General features: G+C 38.1%; 9 protein-coding genes across 9 annotated transcripts; all 9 read right to left on the reverse strand.

The window, feature by feature from the left end:
* Positions 1 to 20: 20 nt before the first annotated feature.
* On the reverse strand, positions 21 to 2399 carry TM35_000073440 (uncharacterized protein; the record flags this gene model as incomplete). The annotated part of the gene is made up of 1 exon (XM_029023790.1): positions 21 to 2399. The coding sequence occupies one exon, from the start codon at positions 2397 to 2399 to the stop codon at positions 21 to 23; it is 2379 nt and encodes a 792-aa protein (XP_028884986.1).
* A 411-nt stretch (positions 2400 to 2810) lies between these two features.
* On the reverse strand, positions 2811 to 4091 carry TM35_000073450 (pseudouridylate synthase; the record flags this gene model as incomplete). Its single annotated transcript, XM_029023791.1, has 1 exon — positions 2811 to 4091. The coding sequence occupies one exon, from the start codon at positions 4089 to 4091 to the stop codon at positions 2811 to 2813; it is 1281 nt and encodes a 426-aa protein (XP_028884987.1).
* Positions 4092 to 4535: 444 nt separating this feature from the next.
* TM35_000073460 (uncharacterized protein) lies at positions 4536 to 6848 on the reverse strand (the record flags this gene model as incomplete). The annotated part of the gene is made up of 1 exon (XM_029023792.1): positions 4536 to 6848. The coding sequence occupies one exon, from the start codon at positions 6846 to 6848 to the stop codon at positions 4536 to 4538; it is 2313 nt and encodes a 770-aa protein (XP_028884988.1).
* Positions 6849 to 7694: 846 nt separating this feature from the next.
* TM35_000073470 (class I nuclease-like protein) lies at positions 7695 to 8687 on the reverse strand (the record flags this gene model as incomplete). Its single annotated transcript, XM_029023793.1, has 1 exon — positions 7695 to 8687. The coding sequence occupies one exon, from the start codon at positions 8685 to 8687 to the stop codon at positions 7695 to 7697; it is 993 nt and encodes a 330-aa protein (XP_028884989.1).
* A 1131-nt stretch (positions 8688 to 9818) lies between these two features.
* On the reverse strand, positions 9819 to 13034 carry TM35_000073480 (kinesin; the record flags this gene model as incomplete). Its single annotated transcript, XM_029023794.1, has 1 exon — positions 9819 to 13034. The coding sequence occupies one exon, from the start codon at positions 13032 to 13034 to the stop codon at positions 9819 to 9821; it is 3216 nt and encodes a 1071-aa protein (XP_028884990.1).
* A 1019-nt stretch (positions 13035 to 14053) lies between these two features.
* Positions 14054 to 15508, reverse strand: TM35_000073490 (uncharacterized protein; the record flags this gene model as incomplete). The annotated part of the gene is made up of 1 exon (XM_029023795.1): positions 14054 to 15508. The coding sequence occupies one exon, from the start codon at positions 15506 to 15508 to the stop codon at positions 14054 to 14056; it is 1455 nt and encodes a 484-aa protein (XP_028884991.1).
* A 538-nt stretch (positions 15509 to 16046) lies between these two features.
* Positions 16047 to 17438, reverse strand: TM35_000073500 (uncharacterized protein; the record flags this gene model as incomplete). The annotated part of the gene is made up of 1 exon (XM_029023796.1): positions 16047 to 17438. One exon carries the CDS (start codon positions 17436 to 17438, stop codon positions 16047 to 16049), a length of 1392 nt encoding a protein of 463 aa, XP_028884992.1.
* A 2254-nt stretch (positions 17439 to 19692) lies between these two features.
* TM35_000073510 (putative ESAG8-associated protein) lies at positions 19693 to 21570 on the reverse strand (the record flags this gene model as incomplete). The annotated part of the gene is made up of 1 exon (XM_029023797.1): positions 19693 to 21570. One exon carries the CDS (start codon positions 21568 to 21570, stop codon positions 19693 to 19695), a length of 1878 nt encoding a protein of 625 aa, XP_028884993.1.
* Positions 21571 to 22334: 764 nt separating this feature from the next.
* Positions 22335 to 23801, reverse strand: TM35_000073520 (putative conserved RIO1-domain protein; the record flags this gene model as incomplete). The annotated part of the gene is made up of 1 exon (XM_029023798.1): positions 22335 to 23801. The coding sequence occupies one exon, from the start codon at positions 23799 to 23801 to the stop codon at positions 22335 to 22337; it is 1467 nt and encodes a 488-aa protein (XP_028884994.1).
* Between the last annotated feature and the right edge of the window lie 166 nt (positions 23802 to 23967).

Genomic DNA, 23967 nt, shown 5'->3' on the forward strand with positions numbered 1-23967 from the left:
TCTGTTTCTCTGTCTGTTTCTCAATCGCTGTATTCTTCAATATCTTCTCCATCCGGTAACATTGACGGAGATGCGTTTGGGAAAGCATTAACATTAGCAGACCCTGCTCTGCTGTCATCAACTTGATCATATTCATCATCTTCATTATCAGTCGCAAGTATAAAGTAATCCCCACGCACAGGAGGTTTCTCTGGTAAACCGCAACAAAGTATATTATACCGCAGCAGAGAACATATCCGTTTTACCGGTTTTTCTCTTTTTTCTGTCTTGGAAAACGAAAATAACGTCCTCTTCGGACCAGTCATATCAAATGTAGTTTTCTTTACAAACCCTTTGGTAGGCAAGGAGATAGAAGTATTAGCAGTAGTAGTAATGGTAGTAGTAGTAGGAGTAGAAACAAAAGAAGAAGAAGAAGTATTTGATGTCATAACTTTTTCTTTCTTGATAACACGTAAAGGACGATCCAGTACGATATGCCTTGCATACGGGAGATACTCCAGTAGAACTGTATCTAAAGCACTACATCCATTCATAAGCGATGGAAGACTTTCTCGAATAATATCAACTTCCATACCACTCAACTTACTACCATCTGAAGCATGTAATTGTAATCGCCTTAAGAAGTCTTGACGCCAACTTTGTTCAGTTGAAAGTAATTCCGGTGCAAGTATCCCTTCTGAGTCTCCAATTTTATTCTTACTAAATACATCATAGTAATTAGTATGATCCACACTATTATCATAATAACAATAATAATCATTCCAAGTATTCCTTAACCGTTTTCGCACCTGTCTTGTTAATTCTCGTAAACGTGGATACGCCGAGGGATGATATGGTGGTGGCCGTTGAGCTATAAAAGAGTGTGGTGTATGAACTTCTTTATGATAAACAACATAACTTGTGGTGAAGAGAACAAGTGAGAGAAGATCCATTCCAATAGCCCCCGCTCCCTCATTTTCATCTGAGTTTGTCACTCGATTAGTGTGGAGTTCCCCACCAGCACGTCTCCATTTATTAAATGTACCGGAAGCACGTAAAGCATCTGCTGAACTTGCAGCCGCCGCACATGCCGCATATTCCTGTATTTGATCTGAATGGAAATAAGCAGGCATATTGTTTGTTAAATAACCCAGCAATTTTTCAGGTTCCACATTTAATTCCTCTGCAACTGTAGACATGGTATATTTCTGTGAAAGAATACGTGCGGTTGCATGAGCTACATCAAGATATTCATCTCTAAATATCATAGATATATTTTCTCCTTCATTCTTATCGGCATCCACTTTAATACTTAATGAGGATTCAGACATACATTCCATACTACTCAAACTTTCTCCCTCATCAAGTATATCTATCACATTTTTTACTTTCTGTGATATTTTACTTTTCTTTTGTTTGGGTTTATATCCAGATGAGAGATATTTAGAGTCTTTTCGTAATTCTTTTCGACCTAATAGATACCATTCTAATTGAAGTAAAGCATGACGTATATCCCCATGACTATTTTCGCAAAGAAATTGTATATCTTCATCAGAAACAAAACTTTCTAAATTAAATAATAAAGAACGTCTTCGCATTTCCATTTTTAATATTTCTTTAATACGAGTTGACATATTACGTGTTGTGATGGGTGTGCAATGAAATGTCTGAAGAGAGGGATGAAGAAGAACACGCGTGGGAAATGATTTTGAAAGTGCCACTTTATCACTATGGGTATCATGCGTGGTAGCTATAAATATCACAAAATGACGACGAAGAAGAGATAAATTTCCTATCATTCCCGTACTTGTATCATTGGAGTTTCTGATAGTAGTCGAATAAGAAGAAGAACTATTACTATTATTATTACTATTACTATTACTATTGTTAGTAGTATTAGCAGCAGTATAAACTCGTCTCCATGTATCGTAGTGGTCAAGAAAACGAAGTGTCAGTGTATGTAAGTGTGACATTGGAGCTTCACCATAATATTTCACTACACGAACCACTACTCTTCCTTCTTGATATTGTGATTTTTTCTTTCCATTGGGATTTATTTCATTAGATGTATTTAAATTATCTGAAGAGTTCATAGGAGTTGATGAACCCCACCCACTAGAATCTATCCCCTCATGAACAGTGAACGTATCCATGAGAAACTGATAATACTGTTGATGTGTAATTTCACTAGTGTGAAGGACTTGCAGTAACGGTGGAAGTCCACAAGCATCTCGCTGCTCACATAATAGAGTTTGCACAGCAGAGAGTTTTCCACATCCTGTTGGGCCATAGAGAAGAATCACACGCGGCGGCTGCACCCCCTTTTGCATGTCTGAGAAGAGGCGAAGGAACACCGTTTTCTTCTGACGACTCCATGCGACCGCTTCGGTATCTTGCGGGGCATACAATTCATGTAACATTCCTTTGCTTATTATTATTTTGTAAAGAGTTTCATTTGATTGATTAATTGATTCGAGTGAAGAAAGAAGAATTAGAGCAAAGAGATGTACTACACGTGCCATAGATCCACTTTTCTCGTATATACAGAGAATCAGACCCATATATATATATACATAGAAAATAGATTGATAGATATATAGATATACACAGTATATTACAAACTAATATTTTTCTGGATATGTGTTTTTAATAGTAGTACCATCACATCACTCATATACACCATAGTTAATCGAATTTAAGTAAAATCTCATATGTGAAGAATTAATTCAAATTCCCATGATTTCTCCTCTTCTTCTTCTTCTTCTTCTCCCATCTCCTGTTATTACTATTCTTAATAATAATAATAATAATAATAATAATAATAATAATAATCATGGTGATTCAGAAATGTAGTCTTTGAAAGGATCCTCTGTCTTAAAGTGTGTCCACTCTGCAGGTCCTTCTTTATCTTCCGCTGCCTCTAAACCCAATCTCACACGCCGTCGCTTTCTTTTCTGCATATATCGCTCTATTCCACACCGCAGTAATTCCACACTTACAGGAAATGAAAGACGCCATGCATGCAACATCATTCGTTCCCAAGTATTCGCATTTATTCCTACATTACTCTCCATAATTTCACTACCATATTCTCTCACTACTGCTGCATTTCCTCCTTCTATTACTTCTTCTTCTTTTTCTTTTTCTTTTTCTTTTGTTGTTGTTGTTGTTCTTATCATCTCTACAATTTGGGGTGATGAAACCGCATCGTAAGTCACATCGCCAAGAATAGGAAATCCAAGAGCATGACAATGTACACGGAGTTGATGTCGACGTCCGGTTCGTGGGATGAGAATAACTTTAGTGACCGGCACAACTGTACACTTCTCTGTTGGATGCTGTATATATCCTCGCTGGAGAATATACATATATGTTAAACTCTCACGTGCATCTCGGCCATTCACCGCCATACGAAATCCACCAGGATCACTATCATCATATCCCACAGGGAGATCTATCGCAAGAAGATGAAAAGAAGAAGATGATGATAATGAAATATCATCATTGCGGTTCTTTTCACTACTATGAGTATTATGAATATCCTTCTTCTTCTTCTCTTTGTTATTGTTATCATTTGCATCATTTACACATCTACGAATAAAGTCAGCGTTAGGTAATTCATCAACTCTCACTACACGAACAGCATTCGAATACGGTAATTCCCTATGCATCTGTACACCAGCAGAAATACTGTTCTTTTCACTATTACAATTCTCTTTACTCAGTGGTGGTATTATGCCTCGCAGGATAGCCAAGTATGCCTTTTGTGTTGTTCGCATTTCAAAACAATGAGAGAGACGTGCGGCCATTTCTCTTGAGAAGGCTACACACAACACTCCACTTGTGGCGTAGTCTAATTGATGAACGAACTTTACTTTTTTCTTCCCATCCGTTGGTGCTCCACTCTCCTTTGAAGAGAGATTCCCATTGTTTTTATTATTATTATTATTATTATTATTATCACTACTAGTATTCGCCCGGTGTGATAATGCCCATCTCTCCACTGTTACGGGGTGTTCATCTCCATCCATTGGGACATCATGGGGTTTATTAACAACAACTAAATCTTCATTCTCATAAATAACACGAAAAGAATGGCAATCTAAAGACATATTCATACAAACTAATACCACCACGACTACCCACCACCACAAGAAGAATAAGAAGCACCTTTTTTATTTTATTTTATTTTTTTTATTTATTTTTTCTCTTTTTTTTCCTATACCCAGAGAGGCTAACAGATAAGAAGAATAAGAAAAAATAAAAAAAAAAAATGGTCTGTGGGTGAGAGGCTTAAGCAAAAAAAAAAAAAAAAAAAAAAAAAAAAAAAAAATGAAAAGGAAAAAAAAACATGTGGAGAAGAAATAATGAGAACAAATTAAACTACAATTAAAAGCAGACAAATTGTACACAAAGACTGACAAAGAAACAGGGAGACAGGGAGAGAGAAAGAGAGAAAGAGAAAATATTAGCATAAGGAGAGTAGTAAACAACTACAACGAAAAAATTCCTTCCGTATTCAGTAGTCTTCTTTTTTTTTTTCTTCTTTTCTTTCTTTATTCTAAACTGCGAGAACGTTTTCGTCTAGGTCTTTCATCTCCATTTTCTTCTGGCTTAATATATTGTTCTGTTTTATTATCAGATGTATTTTCATCAGTTGACCCCTGCTGATGTTGTGATTGCTGCATCTGTTGGGGTTCATTATTAGGGAAATCTCCTTGTCGAGAATTCCCTGAAAGTTGAAACAAATTGGGAAGGAATTCATCACCGTTAAAAGTACTTAAACTCTCCGTTATTCGTCTTGCCATAGTAGAGCCCTTACCAGGACTTTCTTCTTTTCTCATATTATGTGTCGGTACAGCCACTCCAAGGTGTCTTTCATTATGTTCTTTCCATGTTTCAAATGCGGCGGCAACAACATCCATAAAAACTCTATCACGTACCATTACAATAACAAGTTTCTCACCATATTCACTTGGTGAGAAGAGAGGACTCATGCGTCGTTTGGGAAGTTTAAAAGCCCCAAATTCCATATTCTTTGGATTGTAAAAAGCCACGTGATTAATGGGATCATCTGGTATACCATGATCATCACTACTGCCAAATGTAATGGAAATAAATGAAACAATTAATGTTGCCTCAACCGCATCTCGCCACTCTGGATTATCCTCCATTGGTAAACAATAACTCAAAATCTCTTCTTGTATACTTTCCTCTGTAAGACGTACTTGATAACGCGCAAACAATGCCATACCAACTACTGTATATAAATCACGTTCATTAATACGTTTTATAATGGATTGGGCCTTCGCAAGCTGTGGGTCACCAGAAGCAGCAATGGCATTCCAAACCCAATCCCCAAGTTGACAAAAACCTTCTTCATCTTCTACACATTCAGACATACGAATAAGTTGACCATCTTTTCCACGTATTTTAAAGTATGGATCAGCTTCATAAAGGACGTCTGATACCATATAATCTGTGACTTTTACAATACGATGTTGATAAGCATGTTTGTGTAACTTTGCACGAACATTAAATATATCACCCAAACTAAGAGCCATTTTTTCCTCAAAGCATATTTGATATTCACCTTCAAAGCAGATAACTTTACATGCACTTAAAAGTCGAGGGACATGAACATCAACAGCTGCACGTCCATAACAGCCAAGTGAATCTCGTAAAAAGTAATCAAGTTTGTCAACATCAATACCATTTCTTTTATTTGCCACAATATCCACAAGAAAACGTTTACTAGGTGGTCTACCAATATTATTTGGCCACTGTGCTCGTGGTGCTAAACCTGATATACAAAGTTCCATAAAATGAGCATCTTCTTCAGTAAGACCATAACTAGAAAGATTTAATCGTGAAAGAATACGCCTTAAAAGGCGGACTGACATTTCTTCATGATGCCATAAATGTTGAGGTCTTTTTGCCATTCGAATACGATTAACTACGTGTTCAAATAAGTGACTAAAAGGACCGTGACCAATATCATGACAAAGAGCTGCTATTGTTACACTGAGAATATCAGCACGTGTAATACCCAACTCAGGTTGACAGATTGAAATGTGATTAACCATCTCAGAAGCAAGGTGAGCTACACCTATAGAATGTTCAAATCGTGTATGTGTTGCACCTGGATAAAGATAAACAGCTGTTCCAAGTTGTTTTAAGGTACGAAGTCGTTGAAATTCAAGTGTATCAGCTATACGAATGGCAATCATGGGAAGGAAAACATACTCATGTACACGATCTTGAATGAGTTTCCCTGGACGTTCATTTAAACGTATTTCTGGTGAACAGCAGAATAATTCTCCAGAAAGATCTTCAGTTTGGCGTCTCATTTCTTCTTCAACCGTAGAACATGCTTTACCGAGATTAAACGAGTTATTCCTATTTTGTGAGTAATATCCAACCTCACGTGTAGAAGGTGGACGCATGCCTTCACGTGGATAAGAAGCTTGAGAAAAGGCCGGACCACCTGGTGGACGAAAGAGAAACTCCTCCACCGCCCCACTTCCCGTGGTTGTTCCTACACGAGGTGCTCCCACAATAGGTGCCCACGACCCCGCCTCCTGTCGCGTGCATCTATACTTTGCCATATTCTGTTCTTCTTGCTGTTGCTGTTGTTGATATTGCTGTTGTTGATATCTTGTTGTCGTTGTTGTGGGCATCTGCAGGGCGAGAGTGTAGGCGGCTCCCGGAGTGAGATGGACGACGCCGTCGTCGTCGGGGAAAACAAACGCCTGACTGCCGTCGCAGGCCCGCAGACCGGCGAGACCACGCGGGAAGAGCACCAGCACTTGATTGCGGGCCATCACACACGGGACAGGCACCCCGTCAATTAGCGCCGTCTCCTCCATATTCCTCAACCACGAGAAGAGAAGAAAAAGAAAAAAGAAAAGGAAGAGGAAGGGAGAAAAAAAAAAAACTTTTCATAAAAGAAAAATACAAACAAACACACACGCACACAAAAAGAAAAGGTAGAACTGCGCAAAACCCGATAATGGAATAGAAAATAACAATAATAATAGTAATAATAATAAAAAAAAAAGAGAATAAGATAACAGACGGGTTGTTTTCCTTTTGTTATTAAGACAAAAGGTAAAAAAAATTGTTCTCTTAATCTTTTTTTTTCTTCTTTCATTCGTTACAAATATAATAATAAACACATGACCACAAAACACATCGACAGACGAATTGGAGCACTTCCTTTCACACTCCCCTAGACTTTTTCACAGTATAATTCTGTTAATAAATACATACTAACATAGTTATACTTGTACATAAAGGAAAAACACCAAAGGAAAAAAGTAACCGCTCTGGAAGAAAAAAAAAGAAAAAAAAATCTGACATTACACAGCAAGACTGAATATAAACATATATATATACACCATAAAATTATTTCTCATTTCCCTCAAAGAAAAAAAAAAAAAAACCATTCGAAAAAAAAAAAAATCCTCCCTCTCTATTTTTCTATGAAAAAAAAGGAGCAGAAACAAAATAAATAGAAACCTCAAATAAACAAAGAAAAGGAAAAGAAAAGCTACCAAAAAACAAAAATCGGGCATTGTAGCAACACAGAGGTTCAAAAAAAAAAGAAAAAAAAAAAACTGTCTTCCTCCGAACACTACACATATCACTACTAACAACCTTCTTTTTCCTTTCAAACCAAAAGCAAAAAAAAACAATATAAAAAAAAGCAATAACTAATAGCCTTCCTCATTGCCTGTTAACCAGGTATAACTTGTAACAAGAGACTTTTTCACATAAGCAACTAAAAAATGATATTTCCCCTTCACAACGCTGTTGTTGGCAAACAGGGCATTTAGCTGTGTGGCGAGGCGGTAGCCGGCAAGGGCGACTCGTGGTTCCGCTGTGGCCTTACACTGTGCGAGGTACGTCTCGTTCACTGTCACACCGTTGCTGATACCAGGGTACACCGCCTCCACAGCAGCGGTGTAGCTCTCATCAGCCATCACGGAGGCGTTCGTCTCGGCCTTCTGCTTCGCCGTGAACTTGTATGTATCCTCCAGGTAGTCGGCGAACTTCTTGATGTCTGCGTAGTCGGAGGACTTGAGCGGCCGCGGTGGATCCACTTGTGGGCCCTCGCAGATGGAGTCCCAGAGGGCGTGAAGCTTCATTTTGGATCCGTTGACGTATACTGTTTCAGTATTGCCACCACCGTCACCATTTGGGTACGCTGGTGAGTGCAATTCAGTGGCGTGCAGTGGCTGGTGGATGTCGCCGTAGAAGTGTACGAGATTGGCGATGGCAAAGCTGATCACATATTGCGGTAAAACCAATTTCTTGGGGTTTTCAAGAGTTTTCACCAACCCTTTAATTACGGTCAGCACATTCTCAGGTGACACTGGCCACTTCTTGATGGGAACATTCTGCGGATTGTATGGAGTATCGATGTAATGCCATTCCCCCATCACCCCAAGCCCCAACGACTTGACATCATCCGCCCAGCACGAAAGCTGAACAAAGTCTGGACTCTTTGGGAACGGGCCGCTCTTGCTGAGATCCGACGCCGCTGCCTCCACCAGAGCCGCAACGTTGGGCTCCAAGTGCCGCCGCGCGATCTCCGCCACCGCCATGTGGCCCTTGCACCACCACGCATGGGCCGGCGAGGAGAGAAGCACAAGACCCATCACAACAGCGAGGATGGGAAGTAGGGCAGTCTTCTGGGCAGTCATGGTGTGGAACACTCGGCTTGCTTATCTGCGATTGCTCCCCGGGAGTTGAATTGGTCTTGTCTTTCACTATTTCTTTCTTCTTATAAACACCTTCACTCCTTCGTAGGATAATAATCGAATTACCGTTGACACGGAGGGTAGCTCACACTGTTTCAGATAGAGATGGGTAAAAAAAGGAAAAAGGTGAAGTATACCTATATTCAACATGGTCGTCTTGGTGTTGGTTTCCATAATTCATGACAAATGAACCTCGGGTTTTTCTTATAAAAAAATAGGGAGAGTTTAAGAAGAGCTTGAACGATCCCAATTGTCTTATAATGGCAAATGATTAAAAAATGGGTTTCTTTAAAGGTTTTTCTTTTTTTTTTTTTTTCTAAAGGAAGACTTTTTATGGGATGTTCAATGGCAATAAGGTTTTTTTTTCGAAGGAGAAAAAGAGGCAAGTGAAATTAAAAAATTGTCTGGAAATGAGTAGACATACAGAAGCACACTTTTTTTTTTTTTTATTCTTTGTGTCCAAGGACCTGTATATATTCCCATATACAGGTCTCTTGCTGGATTGCCATGGAAGCACCTACGCGATTAAAGCTAATATTAGTAATTCCCTCTCCCTTCCCCTCTTCTCAAGAAAACACCTTATACGTACACAAGCGCAAAGGGGTATACCACAATAAATAAAAAAATACAAAAAAAAATTCCCAAAATTGTGGTAAAAGAATTAAAAAGTAGAGAACAACTTGACGAACGTATGTACGCATGCATAGAGTCGCAACAGAATGGGGAGGGGGTGGGGAATAAATAAGGAAAAAATGAATGTTTATTGCAGTTTTTTAATGAACCACAATAATAAACTGTATGAAACCATGTAGGGTATTGACGCAAAAAGGAGAAAACAAAACAAAAAAAAAAGTTTTGTGCTTAGCTTCAACTCTGAATGAGAGACATATCAGAGATATGCATGTATAATATATATATATATGAGTACCCTTATTCCTTTTATCTTTCTCTCCATGTTTTTACTCTACCAGTTGCGATCTACATCTGAATCGTAAGGAACATGATGTAAAATATCTTACCTATTGTTCGTCTTGTTTTCTTTTTTTTTTTTTTTTTTTTTGAGAGAGAGAGACATTAGTGACGTTCAGTGATACCAAACGTCGTTGCTGGGACGAAATTATCATCATAGACGATATTCATCTGCTGAAACATCATCCACACCTTTGTAATTCGCATAATGTCCATCTCTTCACGTCCCATAAAACGCAGCTCTCCCTTTGTGAGATATAACGCCCCCTTTTCATTAAGAGCCGGTGGATGAATGCCTTCTAAAATTGTTTGTGCTTTTTGTGCATCGTTTCCACATTGCTGAAGTACTTGTAATGTTCTTTCAGCCTTACGTTGAACCCGCTTCTTAAGCATAATATATTGCGATGGGTAAATATAATTGCTTTCGCACAGACTTGCCTCAAAACAATTAAGAGATTCAAAACCCTTTTCTCGTGTTATATCCAGTTTCCCACCCCAGACAGGATCTACACAAACCAGATTGGACAATCCCACAACCCACGCCTCAAAGTCTGGTACACTATCCGCTACGATATCAACTGTACGGCCACCATCCTTTAGTCCAATAGTAAAACTACGGAAGAAGACAGGGTCTCGTGGAGAAACTGGATGACGTTTAAATACTTTACTGAAGCTACCAAGTTGAATGTAGCTTACATCGCGGAAATCAATAGAAGATCTTTCAGAAGAGGCTTTAGCAGCAGGATCCATCCATAAAAGTTTACGTCGATTTTGAATTATAGAAACCCAGAAATGACGACGATGGGGTTTTCCACTTCTTCCATGCTTTAACATAACACTTCCACCTCGAAGGAATCGTATTAAATCTTGAACCAAAGATGGTGAATCATATACACGCATAAGATGTTGTTGATCTCCCTTTCGTCGAGGTTTAGGTGATTCTGTATTAGCATCTTGAGTGGAATTTTGCTCTCCAGCAGAACCTCCTTTAGTTAAATCTTTATGAGTATCATTTTCGTCCTCATCCATATGACTTTCTTCTCCATTATCGGTTGATCCTATTCTATTTCTTTGTGGATGATTTATTCTTTGTTTTTCTGCCTTTGCCCAGGCGTTTTCTTTAGGAGGTTGTGGGGTATCGGATGTCTGACTATAATCAAGAGAATCACCCTCATCAGCATTACTGTCTTCTCCTTCCATACCATTATTTTCAACAAAACGTCTACGAGTTTCCAAGGGATAATGCGAATTCTCCCCATCACTCTCATCAGAACTGAGAAACGTAACATTATGATAAATAGATGCGTCACATATTTCAGATTCATTCTTTACTTCCGTAATTAATGGTGGATACCATTGTTCTCCAGTTCGAAGGACACGACTAATACCATCAATATCATGCCATGAATATTTATGTAATGGGTCAATAACACCATCTGCAATATCAACTGCTCGATCAATAACAAAGTCAATGATGTCGTACACCAATGTACTTTCTGTTATTATGTCGGAACTTAATATTTTAACTCTTCGTACCTGAGATCTTTGTCTGTGTGTTGCTGCCAGACGTTGGACATAAAGACCATGAAGTTGGTTAAGCTCCGTTGAGTGATTATGAAATTCCCTGATAATTAAATCAATTAATTTATCTTGTTCATCTTTTTCATCAAAAATACCTTCGTCTAATTGTTGTTCATTTTTTTCTTCTTCTTCTTCTTGAAGAGGAATTTTACTCGCCTCTGTGAGTTGTTCTTCCTGTTGGATTAGTTCTTGTAATGCCACCTTATAATTCTCTATTTTTTCTTCTAATTTCACTCGATGTTTTTTGACTTTTTTAGCTTCCGCAACTTTTTCCTCTGTTTCTACCTCTTGTTGCTCTGTAAGACGTTTAAGACTCTTCTTTACTTTTTTTACTTCATGTGCTAATGCTTCATATTCTTCAATCATACTATTTGATTTTTCAACAAATGCAACCTCCATCTCTTCTTGTTCACGCGCTAATTTTAATTCAAGAGACTGTATATATTCAGCTTCTTTAATAGCTTCAATATTACTTGCATTTACACTAAGAGAATTTATAGCTTCACCACGGGCTTCTGTTAGACTGATACCTTTTATTTTTGCCATAATAGATGGTCGTTGTGGTTGATAATAAAACATAGCCCCTGCTATATGAAGATCTGCAAGTAATTCTTCCTGTATTCGCAGTGAACGTAAATAACGTTCTTCATCTTCAGGATTAAGAAATCCAACCACTTTCCCTGCTTTTAATCCCTTAACACGATCACAAAAACGAAGAGTTCCTTGTGATTCCTGTGCACTGCAGCTTGGTGGTGCTATTTGTCCAATAAGAAGAAGACGTGAGGTGCGATCTACAAACGATGGCTTCAGTAATTTAGTTAATTTGGAATCTCGAAATGGAATATGAACATTTTCAACATACATCGCATTAATAGTAGTTCCCAATGCGGATAGTGACTTGTTAATGGCCTGTGCTTCTATCATGGCTTGTCCCTCCACACCTGACCGCTTTACTCTTTCACTTCCAGCCAAATCTACCAAGGCAATACGTGATCGTACAAGTCCATTAACACTTCCATTGATTGGAATACCATTCACATCAATTAATTGCTCTCGTGATGGACGTTGAGGACAAACATTAATAGGAACTTGAAAGATATCAATAAAAAAGAGAGCATGTGAACGAGAACTGGAATCATTCATTTTTGTTGAGGTAACCGAACGGTAGGCATTGGCTATATTAAAACCCTGCACCACATCTTCCATAGTTTCAACCTCAAGGGTATTTATACCTGGTGTAAGTGTTTCCTCTGGGGTATCACGCAATTTAATTTTCTTTCGTTGTGAAAGTAAATCCATCACATCCTCTATATAAAGTTCTACCGCTGAAAGAAAAATATTTATATGTAACTCCTTCTCCACCGCTTTTCTGTAGGAAAACAGATCATGAAAAACACGAAGGAATATACCAGACTCCGGTGTTAATTCCCCATGCGACATACTACCAAGAATTGTATACGTCTTACCACTACCGGTTTGTCCATATGTGAGAACCGTCACGTTGGCTCCCTCCAGTGCGTGGTCTACAAGTTCCTGCACGGACTGTTCATATACAGATTGTTGATCATCCTCTCCATCGTAGACATCATCAAATTGAAAAGTCACAGGTTCACCTATGGCTTCTTCGTTTTTAATAATAACTGTTTGACCATCATTTGCCTTACGGGCACATAAAGGCTCATACCGTTCTTTTTCTAATGGTGGTCGAATACGAACGGCTACTGTTATCCGTTGTTCCATTGTAACTAGAGGTTAGATTACTTTGGTGCTGCGATCTATTATGATGATAATAATAATAACAATAACAAGCCGGGGGTGTGGAAATCACTTACGTTCGAGTATATGATATCCTTACTCCCTAAAGAATTTGAAAAAAAAAAAACAACAACACGTAATTTCACCAAAAAAAAAACAGTCAAAATATATCGTTTCCTTATGCTTTTGAACGAATTTATATATATATATATATATAAATATATATATCTTTTCTTTACTTGTATGGGCTTGAGAGTAGAAATATATTGTTTCTATAGTGTGTTTTTTTCTTTTCTTTTTCTTTCTTTCTGTGAGAGTAAAATGCAATCTCCCAAACACAGTGAAAATAAATCAATAAAAAAAAAAGAGGGATTCTTATTTGCAGAAAAATTTTTATTCTCTTGGTGTGTGAGTGTGTGATTTTTTTTTTTTTTTTTCCTTCGCAACTAAAACAAAAATAAAAACAAAAAAAAAAAGAACAAGGACAAGAATAACTATATATTTACTTATTTGTATATATATAAATATATATTTATTGATCCAAATGTATGTAGGTACCTCCTAAGATGCTTTTTGCCTAATAATCAATTTTGTTTCTTTTTTTTTTTTATTTTCATCCAGAAGAAAAAAAAAAAGAATAATAATAATATTAATATTTATTGAGAGAGAGACATATACAGAGAACCCCAAAAAAGGAATACATAAACAACAACATCATGTGAAATATAGAATAGATTAATTAGTCAAAAAGGACATTTTTTTTTTTTTTAATTCTCTGTTTTGGAGATAATTCTATCATCTTGAAGATATTCATTCATTCACTCATAGGAAAAGCAGATAACAGTGAATGATAGGAGGGAAATAAAATAAAAAAAAAAAATAATGAAAGGAGATGTAATTAGATGTTGAACTATTTCTGTGAGGAATGAGGGTAACTGCAAAAAAAAAAAAATAAATAAATAAATAAATAATAATAAAATTGAAATTAATTGTGAAGATAAGAATTACACAGAAGATGATACTGTCATTCTTCTTTCTCTGTTTAACAACTCTGTGAGCTGCTCTGGTGTAATGTGAACTTCATCCACATTAATGAGAATAGATTTCATACTATTAGATCTCCAACTGTAGTGTACTTGAGCCTCCACACCCGTAATGTTATTTTCTTTTCTTCCACGTATTTTTTTCTCCTGCACAAGTGAGGCGCAGAGCCACGTGTTGTTTGTATATTTCATCGTAAGAGCAAAGACGGCAAGGCGGAGTGTAGTGGCCGCATCTACATAAGCCACACCCTGCGTTAATAGACAAATTGGTTTGTATGCAATGAGATCTAATAATGGATCCCGCGTTAACAGAGAGGCGGCATTTACAATAATTCGACTGCTTTCATTGGAGGGTTTATTCTTTATATTCATATATGGTGGGAATCTTATTTCAGTTGGTGGAACTTCAATAGCGACAGCATGACTCTGCACAGACCATCCCGCTGTTTCAATTAACTCTACATCTAACCAAAGATTACTGGGAGTTTCCATCTTTTCTTCTTTTTCTTTTTCTTTTTGTTCTTCTTCTTCTTCTTGTTGTTTATATGAGGAAGAGAGATCAGTCTTGTCATTTCTTAATGGCATCAAAGAAGAAGAAGAAATGATATTACAAGTATGATTTCTCATATCCGAAAAGGCTCTTGTGAGTTTTTCTGAGAAATCCCAAGAGAAATACTGAACTCCACCAGTCGAAAGATATTGATGACGTCGTTGTGGAATACATGAAAGGGCATTAAACCGAGAGGCATCTGTTGTTTGCTCGGCGTTAATAAAACATTGTGCACTTCCGCCTTTAAGATAAACAGGTGTTGTTTTTGCTGCTATAGATATACCTGGCCAACGTTTTTCTAATTTCTCCATATTTAACCAATATGGAGAAGAGAAGAAGAAGTGAGAAGGATATTGTTTTGTATAGATTCCCTTAGTGGAATGGGATGGAAACTCTCTGCTTATTAAGGCCCACAACACTTCTCCCGTCTCATCTACAGGGATTTGATAAGAAACACAAGTGGTGGAATCCACAATGGAGGAAAGAGAAGTATCGGCGGTATTCACATAAGTAGATCCAAACACATGAACAGCTCGATTCCAATTAAAGGAAAAATATGTTCCTTCACGTTTACTTATGGAGGTTGTATGGTTAGATGTAAACATTGCCTGACTGTTCATAGAAGAATAAGATGTATGGATAGATGTTGGGTTTTCTTGTGTTAATTTATTCCATAAATATCGAGCTATTTTAGCAGATATCCAAAACGGTGAAGGATCTGCACAGACGGGTGTTGTTGTTGTTGTTGATTGAACGGTCTGTTCAGATGCAGTGTGCCATTCACGCAGTTTGCGCAGGACCACCCAATCCACTGCTGTCGGTAATACACAATTGCTGATGGAAAGACGCGGCTGTTGAAGAGTCATTACTATTTTTTGTTTATTGTTTATTATTTACATTACAATCACCACAGAGATAAATAGATAAATAGATATAGAGATAGAGAGTCAATATTAGAAATCCACCCCCCAAACAACAACAATAGCAACAATAGTAACAACGGATGAAAAAGGATGTGAGATTAGGAAGAAAAAATGAAAAAGAGAAAAGAAAATGAGAGAACAAACAAAGGATAGCGCGAACAGTTTTTTTCTTTTTTAATTTCTTTCCTTCTTTAACGCAGATTCTATACACACACAAAAACAAAAAAGAAAAGGAATCAAATCATTATCTGCAAATATCGTTACGTACAATGTTCTTGAAAATCCAGCCATAGTATTGGGAAACAGAAAAACAAAAAAAAAAAAGTAAATATCATGATGATAAATCATTCATAAAATAATGCATTCTCTTTTCTTTTACTTCTCACATTGACCTATACTACCTCTTTCTTCCCATATACATATATATATATATACATATATATTCATTCTCTTTTCTTTTTCTTTCTCTTTAGTTTGTCCATCACATATAATCATACACCATGGCATTCCCATCATCACCGGCGGCCACTAAATGTGTGGGTGTTGCCGCAATTTCCCGCACAGCCGCAGTGTTCGCGCCAAGACCATAACAACAATTCCCTGTCATTGTATCATGCACCAACAGCCATCCATTTCCCCCGCCGGATAGTATCAACGGCCCAAATGTCTCCAGGGAATAAATAAAATCCCGGTGATCTGTAAAGCGATGGAGTGGGGCAAATCCCGCCCGTGGATCTAATGTAAGAATAACTTTATCCGCCCCTGCGGTGATGAGATACGGCGTCTCATCCACCGAGCGAATAGCACTCACGACCCCGCCGGGATGCAGCACATCTTGATAAATAGGTTTACTGCCTGTGCGTGGATAGTCCAAGACCGTCAGCACACCGCCCTGATCGCCAATCGCGGAGAGTAAACCGACGCTGCTGCTGAGAAGATGCCAAAGTGATCCAATCTGCCCTCGCTTGGTGGCCATTGTGGAAAGACACTCCCCCGTCTCTACATCCCACACTTTGGTGGTGCCCTGTCGATCTCCCGATAAGACTTGACCGCCACACCAGGAGAACATCATCACTGGGGCTTTGTGGCCAGCAAAGGTCGCCACACACCGCCCAGAAACTCCACCACTGCAATCCCATAAACGTAAAGTGCGATCGTAACTACTACTCATCACTAATTGATTACTTTCATTTACTTCCACTTGACTAATACTTCCTGTATGGCCTAACAGATCACTGCAGCGTACAGGCCCAGTGGCCGACCATAAACATAATTTACTATCCATTCCACCAGAGATTACGTGTCCACTACTCTGAAAGAATTTACAGCACGTTACCCACTCTGTATGCCCGTAGTTTTTAGTGTAAAGATTTCGTTTCTCTCTTACTGTAGTGATATCAAAGACTTTAAGACCATGATCTGCAGATCCCACCACACATAAATTATTTTGTGTATGAACATCCATACAAAGCAGATTACGATCACTGGCATTAAAAGAACGCCCGGCTGTATCCACAGGTCCACTACGCCAACTCCTCGGCACCGCAGAGGCATTAAATGAAGTTCTGAAACGTGCGTAAACTCCTCCTCCTCCTGATAGAGATAAGGAATTATTTCCCCGTTGTTGTTGTTGTGATAGTCGTTGTTGTGTTGGTGCTGGTGGTGGTGGTTGAGTGACTCCGCCGCCGTAGACTTCATCCATGAGATCTTCCATCGCAGTGGCGATTTGTCGTCCACGCACACTTCGTGGATTTGTGCCATCGTTCTTATGTAATTCCCGCACAACGTTGCTTGGCCGCGAGAGACCCGTGCGTGTCACTATTGAGTTTTGTGTACTGCGGCCGCGGCCAGGACTCACCGTTCGTCGCTGCATCTCTTTCAATGATTATATATATATATATATATATATATATATAATATTTTTGTTTGTTTATATATTCCTATCTGAGTTGTTGTTTTTTTTGTTTCTTTCTTTATCTTCTACTATAGAATGGAGTAAAGGGAATAAAGTAAGAGAAAGAGAGAGAGAGAGAGAGAGATGATAATAAGAAGTAGAAGCGCATACTTGTTTTTTTTTTTTTTTGCGTTTTATTCTTAAAAAGGAAAAAAAAAAAATCATCACTTTATCACAGAAATCAAAAATCATTGGTTTGTCTTCCACCTTCACATCTTTTATTGTAAATTCATTCATCCTATTTTCTCAGATAGTATAAGNATATATATATATATATATATATATATATATATATATTTATATATACTAAAGAAAGAGAAATAGTGAAAGGGAGAACACAAAGTGATAAAAATAAGTTCAACAACAAAAATAAGGAAAACGAAAAGAAAAAAAAAAGAAAAACCATCAAAGATAAACGAAGGAAAAATATTAAAAAAACATAATTTTGAAGAACATCCCTTCGATGATGTCCTTTTTTTTTTTTTCTTATGTGAGGTTATGACCTTTATAGTGATTGCCGTGTGATGTTTTTTTTTTTTTTTTTTCGTTCCTTTCTTTCATTAAACTGGCCTCTCCTATCTAAGTCTGTTAATACTTTATAGAACATCTTTTCTTTTTTTTTCTTTTCTCGTTTTTTTTTAATTTATTTTTCTTTTCTTTTCTCTTTTCATTCTATTTTTTCTTTTTCTCTCTCTTTAATTTAAACCTATAAATAGAGAAGCAGTAAAAGAACAGCAGCCGCAGTTTCATATATACACATTACAGGTGTACATACAGAGAGAGAGAGAGAGAGACAGTGAACTCCCCCACCAATTTTTAATATTTTATTTATTTCTCTAAATCTCCTCTCCTTTTCTTTTTCTTTTTTTTCCTTTTCTTTTCGTTTGCTTGATAGTCTTTACAACAGCAACAATTGAAGTTCACCTCAGGGTCATCTAAAGAAAAAAAAAAAAAAAACATGGACCAAACAATAAAGGTGAAAAAAAGGAAAAAGGAAAAAAAAACAAATAATGGAGAACAAAATAAAAAGAAACAAAAGAAAAAAAGGGGAGTGTGTCCGGTAATTTTTTTCAGGATTAAAAACATCTAGTAGTGTGCTTCTATTTTTTTTTTTTTGTTGTTGTTGTTGCATCTTCAAATGAGTGAATCTAATGAGAGGGGAGTAGTTCTCTTTTTCTTTTTTTTTTTTTTATTCGTTTTGCGTGTATATATATATATGTATGTATGTATATATGTATATATGAAGAGAGAGAAAGAGAGAGAAATGGGAAGGTGAATCTGAACACCAACACCGCTTTCTCACTCAAATCTTTGTAAAGAATCATGAAATAGGCATGGTCGACTATACATCTATCTATATATATATAGTTATAGTTATAGTGTGTGTATATACTTTTTTTTTTTATAAAGAAATAAATCATAGTCGTTCATACCTATTCCCAATCTTCACTTTCTCTTTTTTTTTTTTCTTTTTCTATGCTATAAATCTCAGATACATCTTTAATTTATAAATTTTTTTTTTGTTTGAACGTTTTCACATCATACATTCCAAAAGCTAATCTCCCTTTAATATAGTTGTATATAACTTTATTTTTTTTTCTTTTTTTTTTTCGTTTCTTTCTTTTTCCCTCTCACTCTTACAAGCACACAAATATATATATATATATATATATATACTGAAAAGTACATCTAGGTATATACACAGGAACCAAGTATTAAATAATAATAATAATAATAATAATAATAATAATAATAATAAGAACAAAATCAAAAACAATACATACAATCTATATATATATATATTGTACGCAGGTGCTTCTATATAGGACAGATGAATCATAGGGAAAAAAGGGACCAAAACATCAGAAAAAAAACAAACAAAGAAATAAAGAATCCTCCGTTTTTCTTCATCTCAGAGTTGTTGCTGGTTTTCATTCGTTTTAACAGTTTATAATTGATTATTTCTTTTGGTTCTAGTCACTTTCCCCTTACCCCACTTATTCATCCTCAAATCTTTCTTCATTTAAAAATAATAATAAAAAAAAAAAAAAAACAATATCTATCCTTTTTTATTATTTTTATTTTTTATTTCATAGTATTCTTTCCTTCTTTCTTTCTTTCACTCTATGATGTGATGAAGCCTCTCTCTCTTTCTTTCTTTCTTTCTCTCCTTCTACTCACTGCTGGTGATGGTCTTTAGATAGACTTTACTCTGCAGTCTGAACTGCAGCATCCGCATAAGCCGCGAGACATTCGGCTGCCCGCTCGTCCCCTCCTGCGGCTGAATGGAGTAATAGACAACGGAGATGCTGCGGTCAAAGGTGCAGTACACATCCACCAACTCAAACGGCAAATTGAGAAAACGAAAGTGTTTGCGACACTCCGCCAATGCCACCGCACGTGTTTCCTCCAATTCCCGCATTCGCACGGCATCAGCGGCCACCAACTCTCGCACAATATATCCATCGTAAATCCCCTTCTCATCATACATCGCCGTCTCTACTGGAGAGGCATAGGCGTGGTGTCGTTGGACCTGCACACACACACCCGCATCTTCATAAGCCACATTATCATATGGACTACGACTGCTCCGCACAGATGCAATGTAATGTCGACCAACAACCGGCACACAACGAGCGGTATTCGCTTTAAAACGCATCTGCACACCACGGGCAAATTCAAGAATAACAGTTTCATGTTGGCGGCTCGGTGGACGTCTTTTCATAGCTTGTGTAGATGAAGCCACAGGAGCCATCATATTAGTGGAGGAGGATGATGATGATACCATCTTCACAGCCGCAGGCATAGGACGAGCAGAAGGAATAAGTGGAGCAGAAACACCAGTCTTGTTTGCTGTAAAAGTAACATCTTTACCATTATTACTCATTTGCTCTGGTGTGGAAGGGCGAAGAAGAATGTGTAATTTATCTATAGGCACTCGCCTTCCACCTACAGCAATTAATGGGGCTGTTTTGCTAACCACACGTGTTACTGTGTTTTGCGTCTCATTGCGTGGATACTCCGGTGGAGGAACATCATGTGGCATCATTGCATAATGTGCAACCGGCTGCGGAGGGGCAAATAAAAGTGGAACGGGAGCCACAGAATGTGTTTTCTGCTGAGGGAGTACTTGTTGTTGTTGTTGTTGTTGATGATGATGTTGGAATAGAAGTGTTTGCTCTTGTAGTCCTTGTGATGATGGAGATTGGGATGAAATGGGAACTATATGATGATTGACATTCGTCCTGTATACGTTTTCACCCGTGCGAGGTCTCTTCCCCGTCTGTACCTCCAATTCACTTTCATTATCATCATCGCTATCCAACAATACACTCCTTGGTAGGAGAATGGACTCCAAACTCATATTGGGGCTATGGGGATTATGCCCTATTGGTGCACACTCCTGAAATAATTCACTCAATTTGATTGGTTGAGTAGGAACAGTATCCATACGAGCGGCAGCAGCAGCATTCATCGTATTACTGTTATTACTATTATTAACAGTATTACTATTAATAGTATTATTAGTTGCTGTGGTGGTGGTGGTGGTGATAACGGCTACTGCATCTGCAGCCCCAATAATAGTGGGAAGAGCAGCCACATTACATTGTTTATCGGGTGTATAAAAGAAACTGCTGTTCTTTGAATCCCGCACATCACTTTCTGCCAATAGTGATAAATCCGTTGTATTAACATGATAGTATGAATTACCACCACTACGTGATTGGCGAACAGGATTGTTGCCTGGCGTTAATCCTGTATGGTGTGAGCGATGACGATTCATCACAGGAGTGTAACAATCCCCCATGAGTGATGTGTTGATGTGTTGATTTGATGGTTGCGAGGTACAATTAACACTTCTCATCCCACTTCTTACACCACACTCATCATGATGATTACAATTTTGGTTCATTCCACCAGAAGAGAGTCTCCCAAGAAGTGCAGGATTAATATTTTCCTTATTCTCCTGTATTAACATACTATTATTGGTGATATCCTGCAAGAATGAAGGAAATACATTAAAGCACGTCGTAGATGATTGTTGATGCATCGCACTTCAAGATGTTTTAACTTTTTCCGTTTTCTTTCTTTTTTTTCTTTCTCTCTTCTCTTTTCTATAATATTTCTTTCGTTCTTTCTTCTTTTAATTGATCTTGTTTGTATAAATTTATGAATGCGTGTAAAAACAAATATATATATAAATATATAACTGTAGGTGGGGGTATAATCTAAAAATTTCCTCTCGGCTACGTTGCAGTAGGAGGAATAATTCCTATTTAATGGCGATCACAAACAAAATTAGAAAGAAAAGAAAAAAAAAAGAAAAGAAAAAGAACAAAATATCTTCAATAAAATGAAAGGACACAGAAATATAAAAAAGACATAAAGAGAGCGGCAGCAATACCACCACCCACTCATCTCCCCAGAAAAAAAAAAAATGGGGAAAAAAAGAAGAAAAAACTAACATGTAGAACTTTTTCGTTCCTTTAACTGTTATTCTTTCTATTCTCACACTTTTTTTTTTCTCTTCCTATTTGTTCTTCTCAGGGGAGCCTTTTTTTTTTTTTCCTTTTTTTTTAAGACTTGCGTTTCGTTGTTTTTTTTTTTTATATATTTCTTTTTTTTCTTTTCTTGTCATTTTCCCTTAACTACTTCTTTTCAAATAAACAAATATGCATACACAGGTGAAGGTCGAGCAGAAACCGTCAGGAAACCCAAAGTAGAAGAGAACAATAATAATAAAGTTCAAACAATTCCTTCTTCTTATTCTTTTTTCTTCGTCTTCTTCTGATTGAACTATTACTATTTACCCCTTCAGTCAAAGAGGCCATTGCTCATTCCCTGTTTAATTTGACGGCGTATCTTCTGCTTCTGCCGGCCCTTCTGCACATTACGATGAAGGCCTTTATTGAACTGATGATTGTCTCTCTGGCGGAGATCACGCCGCACCTGTGAGCGTACGTAGGCCTCATTTACACCGCCATTTGCCGTGAAATTGGCATTTTGTTGTCGACGTTGAATGACGGCTTTAGCAATATCTTCATCCAGAGATCCCATCTCACTTCCGCTTTCATCTTCTTCATCTTCATCTTCTTCATCTTCATGATTATTGTTTTCGTGATCCTTTTCATTTTCTTTTCCTCCCTTGTCATGTGAAACAGTGTTGGTGGTAGTAATATCGGCTACTACTTCATTTTCTTCCTGTTTCACTTCATTGGTCACTACTAATTCTTCTTCTTCTTTTCCTTCTTCTTTATCCTCTTCCTCTTGTTCCTCATCTTCCTCGTCGCTTTCGTCGTTGTGAGCATCTTGGTCTTGCATTAACCGTTCAAGCTCCTGTTGTTGCCTATTTGTAAAGTATCCACTTGCAAAAACCTCCTTATCCAAATCTGCCTTTCGTTTAACATCCTTCTCAAGTGTAGGATAGTATAGTGTAGTTAACTTAAATCGTCTGTGGAAAAAGTTAGCGAGGTTCTCCACATCACGGTAGAAGAGTTCTGCAGCGTTTAGATGATTTATAGAAACCATTTGTGGGAAATCAATGACAATAACCTTCATTTCCTCTGTGACCAAAATATTAAACTCATTAAAGTCACCATGGACAAGACCATGTTCTGCTAAACGTACGAGGAGTTCAAGTGCACGTTTATACACCAATGCTGGATCTCCGAGAGTGGTAATGTTGTTAAGTGTAACTCCGTTTACGAGTTCCATCACAATAGCGTGTCTGTTGTGTGCGATGGGGGCTGGCACTGGCAGTCCGGCTGCATGTAGTGCCGTGAGACAGGCAAACTCCTTCGCTGCTGCGAGTCTTGAGAGAAAGAACCAACTCGCCCCTCTTCGCCGCCGACCGCCGCCTTTGTAGTCACGATGCCGCGTTACACTTCGAAAGCTGCAGCGGCCGAGTCGCTGGAGTTTCAACACACACTCGCGGCCGGCGCCGTCGGAGGCGAGCAGAATGTCGGACTCCTTCCCGCAGCCAATGCGGTGGGCGACGGCCTCCAGCGCCCCGCGGCGGTGTAATGTGTGCAGCGCGAGGGCATCGTAGGCGCCGTACTTCATCGCGTACCCGTCGTAGGCGGTGTTCTCGTGGTGGATGAGTTTCTGGCGGAGCAGCAGCTGCAGGCGCTTGCGGCAGCCGCCGTGCGGGAGTTGGGCGATGCGCTCAATGAGAACCGTCGGCGCCACGTCGTGGTTGCGCATCGTCATCTCGAGCGCCGTCAGCGCGCGGTAGTCCTCGTCCTCGAGATAGCGCAGCAGGGAGACATCAAGCTTCACCATCTCCACAAGGCTACACTATGAAAGAAAAGAGAAGAAAAGAAGAGAGGAGAGAGAAAAGTATAAAGAGAAAGAATAAGAGAGATAAGATGAGAACAAATGGGAGTGGGGTAGTGGTGGTATGGCACTTACAAAAAAATGAAGGAGTCTCTTACCAAGTTGTATATAA

The sequence above is a fragment of the Trypanosoma theileri genome, assembly GCF_002087225.1.
Source record: "Trypanosoma theileri isolate Edinburgh chromosome Unknown TM35_Tth_7_V1, whole genome shotgun sequence".
In the NCBI taxonomy this organism is placed as follows: Eukaryota; Euglenozoa; class Kinetoplastea; order Trypanosomatida; family Trypanosomatidae; genus Trypanosoma; species Trypanosoma theileri.